Source organism: Aptenodytes patagonicus, chromosome 2, assembly GCF_965638725.1.
Source record: "Aptenodytes patagonicus chromosome 2, bAptPat1.pri.cur, whole genome shotgun sequence".
Taxonomy (NCBI): Eukaryota; Metazoa; Chordata; class Aves; order Sphenisciformes; family Spheniscidae; genus Aptenodytes; species Aptenodytes patagonicus.
In genome coordinates, this window is record NC_134950.1 from 14026672 (window position 1) to 14042495 (window position 15824).

At 43.3% G+C, this 15824-nt stretch overlaps 1 protein-coding gene across 1 annotated transcript in view; it reads left to right on the forward strand.

Annotated features, from left to right (window-relative positions):
• Positions 1-15824, forward strand: part of SNTB1 (syntrophin beta 1) — a 119293-nt gene that overhangs the window by 69911 nt on the left and 33558 nt on the right. The window contains exon 3 of the mRNA XM_076329170.1: positions 6346-6553. Coding sequence (XP_076185285.1) covers positions 6346-6553 — 208 coding nt within the window. The remainder of the gene's footprint in view (positions 1-6345; positions 6554-15824) is intronic.

The window sequence follows — 15824 nt, forward strand, 5'->3', positions numbered from 1 at the left end:
GTTTACTGCCAGTAGTGAAAGTGCCGGGAGGTGATCCATGCCCGCCATCCCTGAAGAGGCTGGCAGTATCTCCAGGAGGCTGGCTCCCAGGTGGTGCTCTCTCCCCAGCTCTCAGAGGCCAATAATCAGTCCAGAGGGAATTTGTGGGTTTGTCGTCGGGGTTGTTGAACAGTCTGGCTTCTGTTTTGCTTCACTTGGCAACTAATCAGTGATCCCTGGGATTTCTTGATCATGGAAGCTGAAAAGTAGATGTATAAAATAATGAGACATTGAGAGACATCCTGCTAGATGAGGTGGACCTGCTGTTTGTCTCTTCCAGTGAGACTTTCTCGAGACAATTCATCCACAAGACAGAGCTGATCTATCAGCAGCCCTGCTCATTTGTTCTATTTCCCTATTAGTTTTCATTCATGCTCATGGATCACGTCCCCTTCCTCCCCCTGGGTCCTACTACAGCACTGTCTACCAGCAACAGTGATATTCTTTCTCAGAAGACATCTAATTCTTCTCTAAGCCCATGATCTCTTATTTATGCAGCAGCATGAGACTCTCCACCCTCCTCTTAATCTGAAGGGGTCATTTACCACTAGGTAAATGCACCACCAGGTGCTCTTCGCTTAGCCCAGACGCAGCTCCAGCTGCAGAAGGTTTGCTTTGCTGCAGAAGGTGCTTTGAGGTTGGCTGTGGCTTTGCTAGAGGTGCAGCTTTTGTGGCTGAAACAATTTTTTTTTTCCCTAGCATTAATACACTTTCCCTCTTGCTGTGAAAGAGTTGCTTCAGGGAGCTGTGGTCAACGTATTGACCGCACCAATCACAAAATCTTCTGGTCTTAAAGTTTCAGGCAGCATCTTTTAAAGGTTAAATCAAATTCCTACCATGCCTCTGAAATGATTCTTTTTTTTTTTTTTCCCCCAAGTAACTGACCCCACTGCTTCTTGAAACAGCACTTTTGCCATTGTTTGGTGCTGAATCCACTGTGGAGAAGGCTGGACTGTGTATTCCTGCATTACCAATATTCAGCACTATTACAGCCAGAACATAAAAGAAAAATTCAAGAAAGAAAAAGATAAGAGGTCTTTTGGGCAATGCGGGGAAAGAGTTCTGCTCCTTAACAGCCATGGACATTTAAAAACTCTTAAATTACTTTTGTAGTTGTTCTGGGTAGAAAAGGGAGCATGTGATGTGCTCTGCAGATTGGTCAGCATTGGCACACAGTGGTGTGAGCAAGTTCATTGCAGAACCAAATCTTTTCCTTACTTGCATGCAGTGCAACTCTGCTGATACCCCTTTTATTAAAGCCCAGCTGGCGGCAAATAGAAATGAAATCAACTGTGACAGCTCATTAGTGATACATACCCTCTGTTTGGACATCAGTCTAGTCCAGCTCCCAAGAAACGAGTAACTACATTATTTTACCACTGTAAGTTGAAAGTCAGCAAGTAACTGTTAATACAGCAGGTACCCTTGTGACAGCAAGGGGACCAAGAGACTTTCACATAGAAAAATTCCACTTGATTACCAAATAGCGCTCGCTTGGTAAAATTGCTTTCATCTCCATTTAGGTGCATCAAATGAAGATGCTTCTTCAGTGTATGCTGGGGAATTTGTTGCAAGCCTAACAGCCTCTCTATGGAATATTTTCCTTGCAGACTAAACCCAAAGTTTCCATTGCTTAATTTTAATGTATTTTATTCCTGGTTCGTCTCCTGATGCTGCATGTAGAATTGAAAAAGAACCTTAACAGGTTTGGGGTTTTTTTTTAATTTTATAACAAAACTTAGAACTATTTAAATATCATCTCTGATGATTGTGTTCCTTTAAATACCCCCATATGCTGGAAAGCCTCCCATATTTGTACACTCAGAAATCAACAAAATTACTTACCACAGTTTCATGTGCAGACAATGATGGAGGGGATGGAGTGAGTGGTTTGGCCCTCGCCCTCTTTTTAAGTTTGCAGAGTCAGTGGCAGAGTGTTTTGTTCCCGGCTATGCCGGTGCAAAATCAAAGTAGCGCGATGGACTCGAATAACTCTGGCTCCAGCTTATCATTAACTTTAAGAGATTTACTCCACACTTTAATCAGTCACTGAATACATAATCTGGCCCGGGAAAAGGCATAAAGTGTAAATCAGTGCCTGATCTGGTCCTGAGCCAATGCTGGTGGGAGAAGTGCTTTCAAGAGATTTGGTAAAAGGTATTTCTTAGATAATGAACACTCCTACAGAAAGAGGCCTTATCAAATGTGGAATGAGTATGGTCTATCAAACGTGTTTTCAACTTCTTCTGATCCTCTGTAAAGTAAAAGCTCTGGATGATGCAGCGAGGAAGGGAGTTTTGGCCTCTTATGTGCAAGGTTATGGCATTTGGAGCCGTCGGGTCTTGTGTCACCCCCATGTTCTGTGGGTGGAGAAGGGGATGCTGGAAACGCTCCTCAGCTCAGTGGGACTCTTTGAGAAGGAGAGAGAAAATTACTCTTTTATTACAAGGTTTGCCAAATGATCTCTGAGAAAATGTGATATCATTCATATGCATTGCCAAGCTGGAGTGATGCCGCGCATCTTGGCAGCCATCTAGAGCTAACATATAATTCCTTTGGGTTGGTATGGGCTTTATCAGAAACAGCTCCATATGCAGTATTTACATAACTGTGGTGGAGTGTGAGAATAAACACAGCTGTGGCATTGCCCTAAATATTTCAATTCAGTGGGGAATTAAGGGAACTTTATCACTGAACTGCAGATAAACAGAAGTCAGTAAGCAGTGGTCAGTTTAGCCAAGGAACAAATCAAAGCTACAATGGCTGGACTGCTGGAAACATTTAAGTGCTTTAGTGTTGGAGTTTACTAAGGTCACTGGTATTTTTTTGCTTTTCAAAAAATATGGAAATGCCATCAGTCAGCTGTTATACAAAAAGCATCATCCAAATGGACTGGTGAATCAAAGCAGCATAGGCTGAAAGGCAGAAAAGGGGAGTTTATAGGGACACAGCACTTTCCATATCTGATTGCGGTCAGAGTCCATGGGTTTCCGGGAAGATTATAAGCTTCTGTTAGTATCTCCATCCCAACTGACTACAGAGATGGGAGTCCTGGATCTTGAGCAGAAATCTGTAAGCCTGGTTTTGTAAAGACAGTTTAGTGCCCAGATCTTACAGCAAATAGCCAGTAGCAGAGTTCAGGCAGTTGAAGATTTAGATTTTTGTCCTTATGATATGAATAAAAAAGCTACCCTACCTAGCAGCTTGCACAGGAATGATGCTTGCAGATGTATTCCTCGGGCTGGACCAGCATGGTAGGTAAAAGGATTCAGTTTCAGGGCTGTCAATGCAGCATTTATTCCCATTTTGAACTCACTTTCGGGAAGTGTAGCGGTATTGTCCAATCTTCCTGTCACTCAGCTCAGGGAATGAGGCAGACTTTCTGCAGTTGTTAGTGCATCACCATCAAACTTTGACGACTGACAAGCAGTCCCCAAAATAGCCCCATTAGAAGTCACTGAGGGATGATATTTTAAGAGTATTTTTGCAAGCATGGCTCAGTATGTGAGTGTGCATATGTGTGCTAGAATATATACATTGATATCACAGTAGAATGTGTATATATTAGAATATGCATAGTTTAGAACCCCTTAAACAGAATTGTTAAGAGCTAACAAAATGTTCATTATTTTAGGGGACAGAACTCTTGTAGAAATACTTAAATAGCCACCATCAAGGGAAATACACTTTGATGAAGGCCCAGGTAGCAAAATACTTGTTTGTATGTTAATCCACTTGCTTCAAGTAAGAATTTAAGTGTATTCTAAATTGGAGGGAAGTGAGTTGCCATTTGGAAGCTCTTTCAGTTCTAGGTAATTTATTTTTAAACCAAAGCCTGCTACAACTCTAACTTAAAACGAAATGACCCAAGTTTGCTGCTGTTCCTTTGCAACTGAAAAAGCAGCACGTTCTTCTGTGTCTTTATAGTCCTTGTTCAGCGCTTTGTTTGCCACACGATACACAGTGACTTTGGAGGTGGGAGTTCCCTTACAGAAACCACAGGCTTTGTAAAGAGCATTGTTTCACACAATCCATACGGTGCATTAACATTTTTCAAAAACAGTACAATACTGTTGTGCTGTCCAAATATTTTTAAAAGAAGTATTAAAATGGGAGTTAGAGTGCAGAAAATACTGAGTGCTGCTCCTGGCATGTTCCCTGACTCATCTGGGTTATGCACCTTTCCACTTTTTGGGTGCTGAAACAGGGATGCTGTCGCTGACATTTGTAAAATGCCATGAGATCTCGTGCCAAAAAGTGCTCTGTAAGTAATAAGCAATGTTTCACCGATGACCACAATGTACTTTGAAAATCCAAGCCTGTATAGTTTGTTTCCATTGATAGCTGCCTACAAAGAACAAGTTCAAACTCAAGTTCATACGGCAGTGGGAGAGCAGTGTTTCTGATGGAAAGACAGACCAGGGTGTGGTAGCTGTGCATGATCGTAATGATCATCAGACACAAATGTCTAAACCATAACTGTCGGGGAGACAGCTTTTTCTGTCATTCCAGAAAAACTGTCATTCCAGAAAAAAACAGAGTGTGATTGGGAATGTGCCTATCTATAAATGTAGTTTTCTCATTCACCAGACCTGCATCATCTGACAAGGAATTTTCCTTTCAGTACCTGAGGTTGAATCCTCGGTGCATCCTGGAGTGGCTAAATAAGAGCCTTTATTTTCAGACAGTGCTGAGCTCCAGCAGCTTTACTGAGGAAACATGCGTTACTGTGTTGGCTCAGCGCTTTCTGAAAAATCAACCCACTTTTTAAGCTATCCAAACAGTGATTTAGGACCCTGAACAGTTCATCTGCTGAGTTTGGAAAATCATGACCTTTTCTATCTTTAGAGCAGAGTCTACATGGAGACCTCCCCTTCCCAAAATGGACAAACACAAGACCAGCGGTCCTTGCTCTCCCAGCCCCAGAGAGCTGCACAGATCAAGTTGCCCTCTGTTCTGGGTTCTGGTGTGGTTTAACCAATTAATTAAGACCTCTTAATTGTTAGTTAATCTCCAAATTGCAGGATTTTGTAATTGCAAATACTTGCATTACAGTACTGTCTTGAACCTCAACCTGAATAAATTCCACTGAACTAATTAATTTTCTGCTACAGAAGGGGTTGTTGTGTGTCCCAGAGATTGGGCAGCAATACACAGGACAGAAGTACGTGCTTAGGCTCAGATCCCAGGTCAAATTTGTGCGGGTAACATTCGGGGCAGTCACTGTTGTGTATAATGAAAAAGCACAAATGTGATACGGAGCTGAGTGACGGGCAATGACCAGGGCTTGGTTTTATAATCACTATGTAAAGATAAACCAGACTATTACTTAGTGGATTATTTAATAAATGTTCAAGTAGAAGTGGCCCACAAAGCTAGAAAGAGCACACAAAGCCCCGCTAATAACTAATAACTTCACTGAGAACAGAGCTGAAATAGCTGCAGCTGCCTCTCAAAGCATTTTTATTGTTGTTGTTGTTAGCAAAGGTGTTGGCACAGGTCCCATAACCACAATGAACAGGATTCATTTTCCTGGAAACTGTGTTTGCCTGTGCTTTTCAAACCACAGTGGTGGGGTGGAAGCCCGAAGGATGGTCTAGTAAGCATGTTTTTGGGAGAAGAAAAATCTCTCTCCACAAGAGTTTGGAAAACTGTAAAAGATGCCTTCTGGCAGTAATCATATGGTTGCAGTTAGCACTTTGTTGCTGCCGCTGTTAGCAGGACCTAAATGGAGCATTGAGGACATTAGTAACTCCTGGAGAAGGCCAATTACACTAGGCTTCTGGTTTATGCTTAGTGGTGTCACTGAAACCACAGTGCAATCCTAAGAAAACTCCTCCATTTGGGATGAGGGTGGGTTTCATTTAGCTCTGTATGTGTAAAATAAATGCACTGAGAAACTCCAGGTGTGCCATGATATCCAGCTAAAGAAGGCAGCAGCTTATCCCTGGCTTCTCTGCACTCATCTCCCATGCAGTTCTGGGTGGTTGCCGTGTTGGTGAATGTTAATGGATGAATGCTCCTCTTGCCTTTATATTTTAAACTTCTATTGATGTGCTATATGTGGGGTTGCATCAGCATTGGCAAATCCCCTTCTCAAGGATTTTACCATAACGCCAGTACAGACCTGGCTTCAGTTAAGATGATCCTACTCCATTCAGGTGTTGTAAAGGTAAGTTTTTAGTGCTAGGTCTTGATATTAGTATCCTTCTTTTTAACTCATTGCTAACACTAAGCGAGGTAATAAATTTAGCCACCTAATGGTATCTGAGTGAACATAATGTTTTTCCCCCCCCGTTTTTCTAGACTTATTGAAGTTCATTCACCTGATGCCAAGCACACCGTGGTGCTCAGGAGTAAGGATTCAGCTACAGCCCAGGCCTGGTTCAATGCCATCCACTCCAGTGTCAATGAGCTCATCCCCAGGGTGATTGCAGAGGTCAGAGACCAGCTGGGTAAAACAGGGATTGCTGGAAGTCGAGAGATTAGGCATCTAGGCTGGCTTGCAGAAAAGGTAATGAAAACATTCTTATTTTCATTTCTAAGCTCTCTCTTTCTTGCTCTCTGTTCCTGAATTCAGCCTTGTCTGGAAGTGGAGAGGCTAAATGAGGTTCTGGGTTTTGATTTAGCTTTCCATGAAGACCTTTCTTTTCTTAATGTGCCAATTTTTGTGCTTTAAAAAAAACAACAAAAAAATAGAAGGTCCCCTGAGTCTTTGCTTCTGTACGACAATTAGCAAAGACTTTCCTGGGAGATCAGAAGTCTCTTGATCTGTCAAGTTTAGGCATGGGACATGAGTCACAAAAACTGACACCAGCCTCGAGCTCCCCTGCTGTTATGTCTCCTGTTCACATATATGAGATGTCACCTTCCTACTCCCAGCCTGGGAAGTAACCAGTTACTTGGTCCATGGTCCACCCTTCCGCTGTGCCTGGCCACAGGAGCTGGGCATGGTCTGGAGCGCGAGGTGGTATCCCCGCTGCGCCTGGGAGCTTGTTCTTTAATTGTAACCCTGCGTTTGAGCTGATCTTCATAGAAGGCCGAGCTTGTAACTGCAACTCTTACCCCGTGTCTTGCACAGTTTAAGTCTCAAAATATTTTGTGCCACAGGGGAAAGCTGGTGTTCTGTTCAAAAGTAGTGTGGGATCTATTGACCTGTGGAAAACCGACCCATGAATGCACAGGGATGGTATCAGTATGAGATGATCTGGTTTTAAATTAGTAGTCTCAGAATTTGTTTTAGGCACTGTACCAACTGATAAGTGTGGATTTGCTATGGTCACAGGGTTAGGATTGTGCCTAGAAATACCTCCCATCCAGATACTGCCTGGGCAGCCATTCAGAGCATCTCTGCCTCTCCAGCTGGGGTGCGTGGAAAAATGGCCGCTATGTACACACTGCCCTTTCAACCTATGCATCCAGCACAGGTGTGGAAAGCTGATTGCAATTGCCCTGAAAAAAATACTGTATGTTTTAGCTCTATCTGGGATTTTGTAAATGAAAATATGGGAGCCACAGGCACAGGTGCCATATTTCTATCTAGCATCCTTTAAGAAGGCACACCATTAAGTTTTAGCAAAACGTGGGTCAGTCCGTACCACTTTGAGCGAGGCAAAGATTGCAAAATCTTTCAGGCAGATTTTGTAGGTTTTCCTGTCCCTCCTTCCAAGCTTGCAGAGTGGGGAGGACAGCACAACTCTGTGGCTTAGTGCTGTAGAAAATGTAAAAATTTGAGGGAATAATTTGCAGTTAAAACACCAAAGCATTGGTAAGTAAATTTTAACAGTATTAAACTGTACAGCGGTATTTAATCTTGTTTTCCCTTTTGTATCCATTTCTATAAACTTATGAAAAGCTGAATATAAGAGGCTTTTTCTGTTGCAAAATCCTCTCCTCTGGAAGGGTAACTGCTCTGTAGCAGATCATATAGACCTTATATGTAAAATATTCACGGGTCATCTTAAGCAGACACATGGCACACTTCTGGTTTATGAATTTCCTCTCCTTACATTTAATACACAATATCCCATTCACATGCTTCTTTCTCCACTTTTTTTTGCCTTATGGACTGACATCTTATTTCATGTTACTCATTATGGACCAGTTCAAGGTTCTGCTGAATTTAGTGGTGAAACTTGTGTTGCCTTTAACAGGGCCAAGGTGTGGCTCTGCACGTTCCAGTGTATCTACAGTGGCTGTCATCAAGAATTAGCCTTGAGAGATTTGTAGCGACGTTGTTACCCAAAAGTCAACATGTTTTTTCCACTAGACTAACCATCCAGAGCTGTGCAATGTAACGGAGTGAGGTCAAAAGTTCCCAGCTTCTTCTCATGTTGGAGACTTGTTGAAAAGTAGAGAAAATCACTACATATGGTAAAAAGCAATGTGAAATTGCTTATATTTGTTACTGGACTGTGGGCTGTAAAGCCTGGGTGAAAGAAAGATAACCTGCAGGGTGGGAGAGGAAGGTATATATACTGTACGTATATATGCAAACTGAATATATCCTGTTTCAGAGGAGGTGTTCAACGCAGCTAGATGAGGTGCTGACCACAGGGCATTTCCTAGATGCAAACCTGGGTTTGCCAGTGGGGAGAGGTTAAATTCTGCAGTGATTCCTGGAAGCACCCCAGCAATACCAGCTTTCTTCTCCTGGGGTGAACTTCCCTACCATATCCACTGCTAGCTGGTTTCTAAACATTGGAATTTAGAAAGGGACCTCATTATTAGTAGCCACAAAATAAAACATGTGCCTTGTATTCCTCCTAGCATTAATTAGCATTAATTTTTTTCTCTGTGATAATTTGTGGCATATCTTGCTATTTTTCCATAGGCTGCAGTGGGAAGAAATCTGAACTCCATTTTGAAAAGCACCTTAGACTGTAACTTTTAAGACAGCTTTTATGGCATTGCATTATGTTACTTGTATAGCATATCCTTACAGTGAACTCTCAGCAAAAGGGAACGACGCTAAGTGAGATGAATTCTTCTGCTTGTTTGGGGAATGCAAAATGTGATCCTATAGAAATTTCACTGTAATTTGCTGTGATTACTCTGCTTTCATTAAGCTATTTCCTGGTTTGACATTTTTTATATGTCTCTGCTCTAAACTTAGCTCTAAACTTCAACCTTTATGGTACTACAAAAATAGATTCATTAACAGAGCCTCCCTCAGGTGGGTAACGTTAAAATAAATACTAGGTTATCTAAGGTACTATGCAATTGCATGCTAACAGGATTCTTTCACCTTCACTGAACTTCCCTGTGAAGACAGCCCTAAATTTGTGGTCTTCAGCATGAAACAACCATCTTGCAGGTCCACCGTCAGGTCTCTGGCTGTGCGCCGGGGTGGACAGTGAGGGTCTGTCAGCAGGTAAAGCAAAGAGCTCTGCATCACTTTAAGAAAGCAAACATTCACTGTGGCATTATTATAGGTAAGGAGAAAAACAGCCAGAAGCAATCATTAAAGATGCCATGTTCCCTCTTTTATTAAGGCACTAACCTTGTCCTGACCTTGACCTTATGGGAAGGGTTTCTGAAGCCGGCCAAGGATTAGGGAGTTATATTAGTCACCAGCATCCTAAAACTTTTCTGTAACTAAGAGAAGCGTCAAGTACCGGTTTGTAATGAAGTGTGTGTGCTCCCCATCACCTTTTCTTTCTTGTATTTGTCTTTTCACTTCAGCAAGACCTGTGGGATTAACAAGCGTGCTAAGCGGGAGGGAACAGCTACATGTGGGTTTTAATCTTTCCAGGTCTTTCCTTTTTTTAATGCTCCCTACAAAGATACTTTTAGTGACCAAAGACAAAAAAAGAATTAGTAGTGTCATCCTAACTGAGGAGCTTTTCCGTGTGTGTGTTAATTGCCCCTCCTCTTTCCAGGAATCCTTTCAAGCCTTGTAGAAATGTCTTTTCCACCTCTCTTTTTCCCCACTTTTTTATAGTTCTATTAGTTTTATAAGCCACATCCTGTGGCTTATAGAGGAGCTGAAACAGGCATCACTGCTTTTCTCCTCACGCTTATCCACCTACCGTTGAGTTCCTTTGTGAGGAGCAAATTCGGCTCTTGCACCGGAGAGCTAAAACACTGAGGAAATGGTAGTTTATTTTATCACTTCGTGACGTCGGTTCCAATAGACCAAGATACCGTTCGCAAAAGCTTTTATCTACATTTTTGCCTATTTAATGCAAACACCAAAAGGTGTTCTGGCAAAAGTGGTTTTGCAAAGGTAGCTTTTGCCAATTCAGCAGTCAGCCACACAAGCAAAAGGATGACTGGTTTCTGGGGAGCTGTAGCCAGGCGTCAGCCTTGTAGCTGGGTCAGTTGAAAAAAACAGCCTAAATGAAACCCCAAGCTCTGCGTCTCTCCCTGTCCTTGCTGGGCCAGTGACACTTTAAATGTAGGCTTGGAGGAAAGAAAAAGCACTTCTGCAGCCGGAGACAGTTCTCCTTTCTGAATGTCAAATGTCTTACAGGCAGTGGGCTTCTTAAAAAGTTCTCAAGACTCCTTTGAGAAACTTAAAAATAGGAGTTGCTGCAAGTTGCATTTTAGAATGTTAATATTTGAAGCTGCAGAAAAAGTGCCCTTATGGGCTTTTCTCACTAGATCTTAGCCCCAGCGCTTGGTTCCTGTTCACATCACTCTGCCTGCGCAGTGCAAGTGTGTTGCTGCTCCCACAGATCTGGTGAGGGGATAAGATGGGAGAAAACACCTGATATTGGAGGGGAAATAACCAAAGCGGCACAGTGAATCGGAGTTGTTTTTCAGCTCCTGACACTATCTCTGAAATGAAAAGTGTTAATATATTACAGGCTGTTCAGTCTCCTCGAACCTTAGATAACCGTGTCATTGTGTTAGAGCTCAAGTGCGAGGCGTGTCATGGCAGAGTGATCTTCTTCAGTATCAAGCCATATATTGCAGTATTATATTTATCTTCCTGATCTCGCTCTAATTCAGAGGAGGGAGTGATAACAGTAAGATTGTGAGCCATGCAAGCTGTCCAAACAAGATTTAGGCAAATGACGTGAGTGTATTTGAGGTTTTTTTTCCCCCCAGTATGAAATGAAAACGTTTCTGTTTTACCATTTCCTTTGGAAGTATGTTCACTGGTTAGCAAAACATGTAGACAGCAACAGAGCCACATTGTTATTCTCATCACAGATAAATGAGTTTTCAAAGAATGGGAGAGAAGCTTCAGTCTTAAAATTTATATAATTTCTAAATTGTAAAAGCAAGCTTAAAATGTCTTTGCACGAGAAAACCACCAGCCCATCACGTAGTTAAAACATTTTGCCTTTATTTAACGTTGTGAATATCTGATTCTAACCACCTTCCCATGAAGCACAGCAGCTGCTAGGCAGCATTTTAAAAACCCTGGTGTGGCCGTGTCCGTGGTTGGGGCTGCCGCCATCCCCCTTAGCTCTCCCAGCTCTTCCATCGCGGTGGTGGCAGTGCTTGTCTGACCCTGAGCCAGATCAGATGGTTACGCTGGTAGAAAACTCATTACTTTCAGTGGGGTAGCATTAGCTTTCTGCAGGTTTTATGACAAATGCAAATCCCAGTGCAAGAGAAGTAGTGAGAGCCTGTGGCAGAGGGGCAGGGACTGGGCAAAAGGGCTGCCTCATTAGGCAGTGTATAGCTCTTCCTCTGGGCTAGCTGCCTCATCAGGCTGCACATACTGAACCAGCGGCATGCTCAGGAATAAAATTCGTCTTGTACTAATCCCCAGGTCTGTGTTCTGGCCCTGTGTGTGTTTAGGCTGAAACTGCAGCGAGTTTTGGGTTGTACTGTGTCTTAACCCCCAGTGCAAATCAGCGTATGGTTTAATCAGATAAATAACCTGCTAGAAACATGGGCGTTTGCTAAGAAAACTATTACTCAAATGCCTAATTTCTTTGCAAGGAAATTACATTCCCATAGTGTGGTCTCCTTCGCAATTTCTAGTCACTACAGGGTTTTTTTGTTCTTTTCTTTCAGTCTCTGTTTTCTTTACTAATTATCTAGGCATGTTTGGAAATACTACCCATCTATAATGCCCAGGAAGAAGAGCAAGGCAATTTGGTCCTGGCCTCCTGTTTTGAGTGGTTAGAGAAGGACCCGATTTCTCATATTGATAATATACACCTGGTCATAATCTTAAAATTGATCTGACCTTTTGGAGATTACACAGACCTCAAATCGGAAAATCTTCTGTATGTCCTAAATTGGAAATTGTACTTTTAAATCCCAGCTAATTGCTTGCTGTGGAGCACTTGCATCCAAATGAAGGGTCGTGCTTTTGCCCTGTGTCACTTAACCTTGCAGTTTATTAATTCCGGAACTTATATGTTTGCTTTGTAAAACACCACAACAGAGCACTTAATTACATTAACAGTCTTCATTATCTGGGATAACGATCAGCCTGTTCTTAGGAAAGACGTAAACCTGAAATAGCATGAAGAGTAATTTCCTCTCCCAGCTTCAGCGAGGTTCCTCCACAGGCCACTTTTATCAGCAGTAACATTGTTCTCTTGTGCATTCTCTGCTTTAGGTGCATTCAGTAAATGGATATATTAAGGAAAACTCCGGCTGAAAACAGCCATTTCATTCACCATACTGTTTTAAAGGCTTTACCAGTCTTTATCTGTAACACACATGCTATTTCTTCCCATGCCAATGAGAGCCAAGCAAATGATAAATTTAAGTCAGGCAGAAGTGCTCAGTACAAAGGGATTGGAAAGAAGAATAAGTTTAAATAAATCATGAAAAAATATAGGAATATGATGGTAAATGGAAGGCATGAAGGACCTGAGCTTGAAACTCTGTACTTCTCCAGTACAGTTTGGTTGTTATAGTGAAGGAAAACCGCTCTATCAGATACTTACACAGCACAGTTAAATAGTGAATGAGCACCGTTGTGCCTGCGGTAGCTTTCAGGTGTTAAATTATTCTTGCAGAAATTGAGCTGAAGTGTAAACTGGGGCGCTGCACGTCCCCTCGCCCTTCCCACAAAGGTTGCGTTAGTTCTGGCTGGATCCCAGCAGAGGTAATCACACCCTGCCCGCTCTCCCTCAGTTTTGATCTAACAGTCCTAAAAATTGACTTAAGTTTTTCCATAAACAGCTATCGCTGTTCCTATGAGCCCCAGGAACAACGAGAAAGTTCCTTTTTAATGTCATTCCGCCATGAAGCTTTTTTTAACTTCTCCTTTCCTGCATCAGGAGGAATTGTGAGTCCAGAGACATGACTCCTGCTCTGGCGGCTGTGCCTGTGCGGGCAGAAGGGGACACGGAGCACAGGTGGGATCCATGTGGTAGCCCATGGCTCTGCTGAGAGAGGGACCTCTGCAGATGTCTCACTGACAACCCAGGACAGGGTTTGAGAGGGGAAATGATGGGCTGTCACTTGGAAGGAGGAGAGAATGCCGAAAGGAAAGAGGGGGGGTTGGTTCACTGCCTCCCCGGGGTGTGGGAGCTGTTTCTCTCGGTTCCTCCAATGTGGCGGGGTGGTGGCTGTGGGAGCACGTTCCGGCGTGGTCCTGAGCACTGGCCACTTTGCATGGCGCAGCTGCCATGGCATGGATGCTTAACTCTTTCTTCTGCATAACCCAAACCTGAACTGCTGCTTGGCTGGGCTGGGCTGGGCTGGATTTTGCTGGACAAGGGACTTTCTAGATTTTGGTAGATGAGGGGTTTTCTTCCTAGATCTTGCTGAATTTTCAGGATGTTGGGCCTCTCCATCTTTCACCTTGGCAGCTGCAGTTGGATCTGTCCAAAAGAATCCACCTCCCCTTGCGCATATGCCAGGTCAGCTTACCTTTTGGGGCTTTGCAGGTTTGAAAGCCTGTGTTTGAACATATTTGCAGTCAAGTTCAGTTGGAAAAAAAAGCAGGAAAGATACAGGTATGATATGAAGGAAGGCTTTGATCCCCTTCCTTCAGAAGCAGGTGAATGGCCTCCTTTTTTCTCTCAGCCTCTGACAGTAAATATTGCAAGAAAGACAGCGAAGGAATTGGAGACAGCGATGCTCCTTGGTTTTCAAATGCCATTTAAATGCAACATGAGCCTCTCCTTAATAAAACACATGTTGCATAAGGAAGCAGAGACCTCTACTGAACCCATACCCAGCCCTGCCATCAGTGGGGAGCGGAAGGTGCCCTTGCCAATTATTTTGAGCACTTAAGCACCAAAACAACTGGTCTCCTTCTGCCCCGATATGTTTCTGCCTCCTTCCGCTGGTGCAAGTAGGGTGTCAGCAGTGGCGGGGTAGGAAAGGGGAGCGCCTGTTCTTGCCCAGCTGCAGGATGCAGGGTGGGAGAAAGCAGACCAGCACGTTGGTTGGGGAAGGTGTGAAGCTCATCCTGGGCATTTGGAGATGCTGTGGAGTGGTTATCCAGGGTGGGGAGGCTGCTATTAAGGCAATGCTTTGGGGCAAACTCAGCTGGAACAAAGAGCAAGGCAAATGCAGGCTGAGCAATAGCAAAGCCCTGAGCATCTCCCCCATCAGCCGTGCTGATCCGAGCAGCGCTGTGGACACCCAGCTCGCCCTCCAGCCCGTAGATCCCATTTCAGTTGTACAGGACAAACAGATCTATTCTCACATCCCCAGGGCTGATCTACCCTGATTACACATCGCTGCGACTCAATGGGCACTGAGAAAGACAGTGTTTTGCAAGAGCTATGCCCTTGCACTGTGTCTGCTCATTTGTCTGCATTTTTCTGCTTACTGGCTGCATGTAAGAAGTTTGAAAGGAAAGGGATTGTCTATCTTAGAAAATCCCAGATTTTCCAAACATTAAGTTCCCGTTGAGCTGAGTTTTCTCTGTTCAAAGTTACCTTGTTCTCATTTGCTGGTTTTGTCTCCTGAAGTTAAAAATCACCTTCAGGGGAATGGAGGGGCCCATTAGAGGTGCGTTGACCTTCAGGCTCTGCCCAGTATGAATTCCTCTCACCCCAGTCATCGGGGGCGGGGGGGGGGGGGGGGGGGGTGTTCTAGCACAACAATACTCCCATTTCAGCTTTTTGATTAATGGCATGAATAAATAGATTAGAAAGCAGCAGAATAGGCCATAAAAAACCCCTCTTCTCTCTGCCATGCAGCCCTTCTCCCCCCAGGACCCTCAGCTGATCCCCATGGAGAAAACTCCTGGCAAAAGCGGGGCCATTCCTAGTAAAAATGTCCTAATTTAGAGGAAAACATTTGTTTTTTTCCCTTATCTTTTTGCATAGTGTTGCCCCATCCTGCTCACCCACTCCGCTTGCAATCAGAGGTGCGTTGTCTCTACCCACAAGTGCTTTTAGGACAGCTGAGCTGGTTAGCGTTTGAGGGGTGTTCTGGAAGAGCACAGTATCGCTGCTGGTACAAGCAGAAGCAATATATGCCTTGTGTCCTGTTTTGCCAAACAACTGTTAACAGAGAAAAATAAACAGATTTTCTAAAAATACCTTGAGAAGAAGCTGTGTTCTCTGTTGGAAAGAGGGATTGACCTTTAGAAGAATAGGAGAGTTTAAAAAAAATAGTGGAGAGGGAAAAGTTATATGCGTTATAATTTTCAGCGTGGCAAGACATTTACTCAATGCAGACTCTACAAATCTAGTCCAATTTTAATCCTCAACCTCTGTTTATGTAATAGGTTCCTAAGGCTATTAACACCAGCCTTTTACCTTATTATTGTATACTGTAAAAATAAAATTAGACCCATAATACCATGACAGCCCTTACAAAAATGTGCCATTAGACAATTATATTGCAACACAGCAACTCTGGAGACTGCAGGGAAGTATTTCTTGTACAGCCTAACTGTTGTA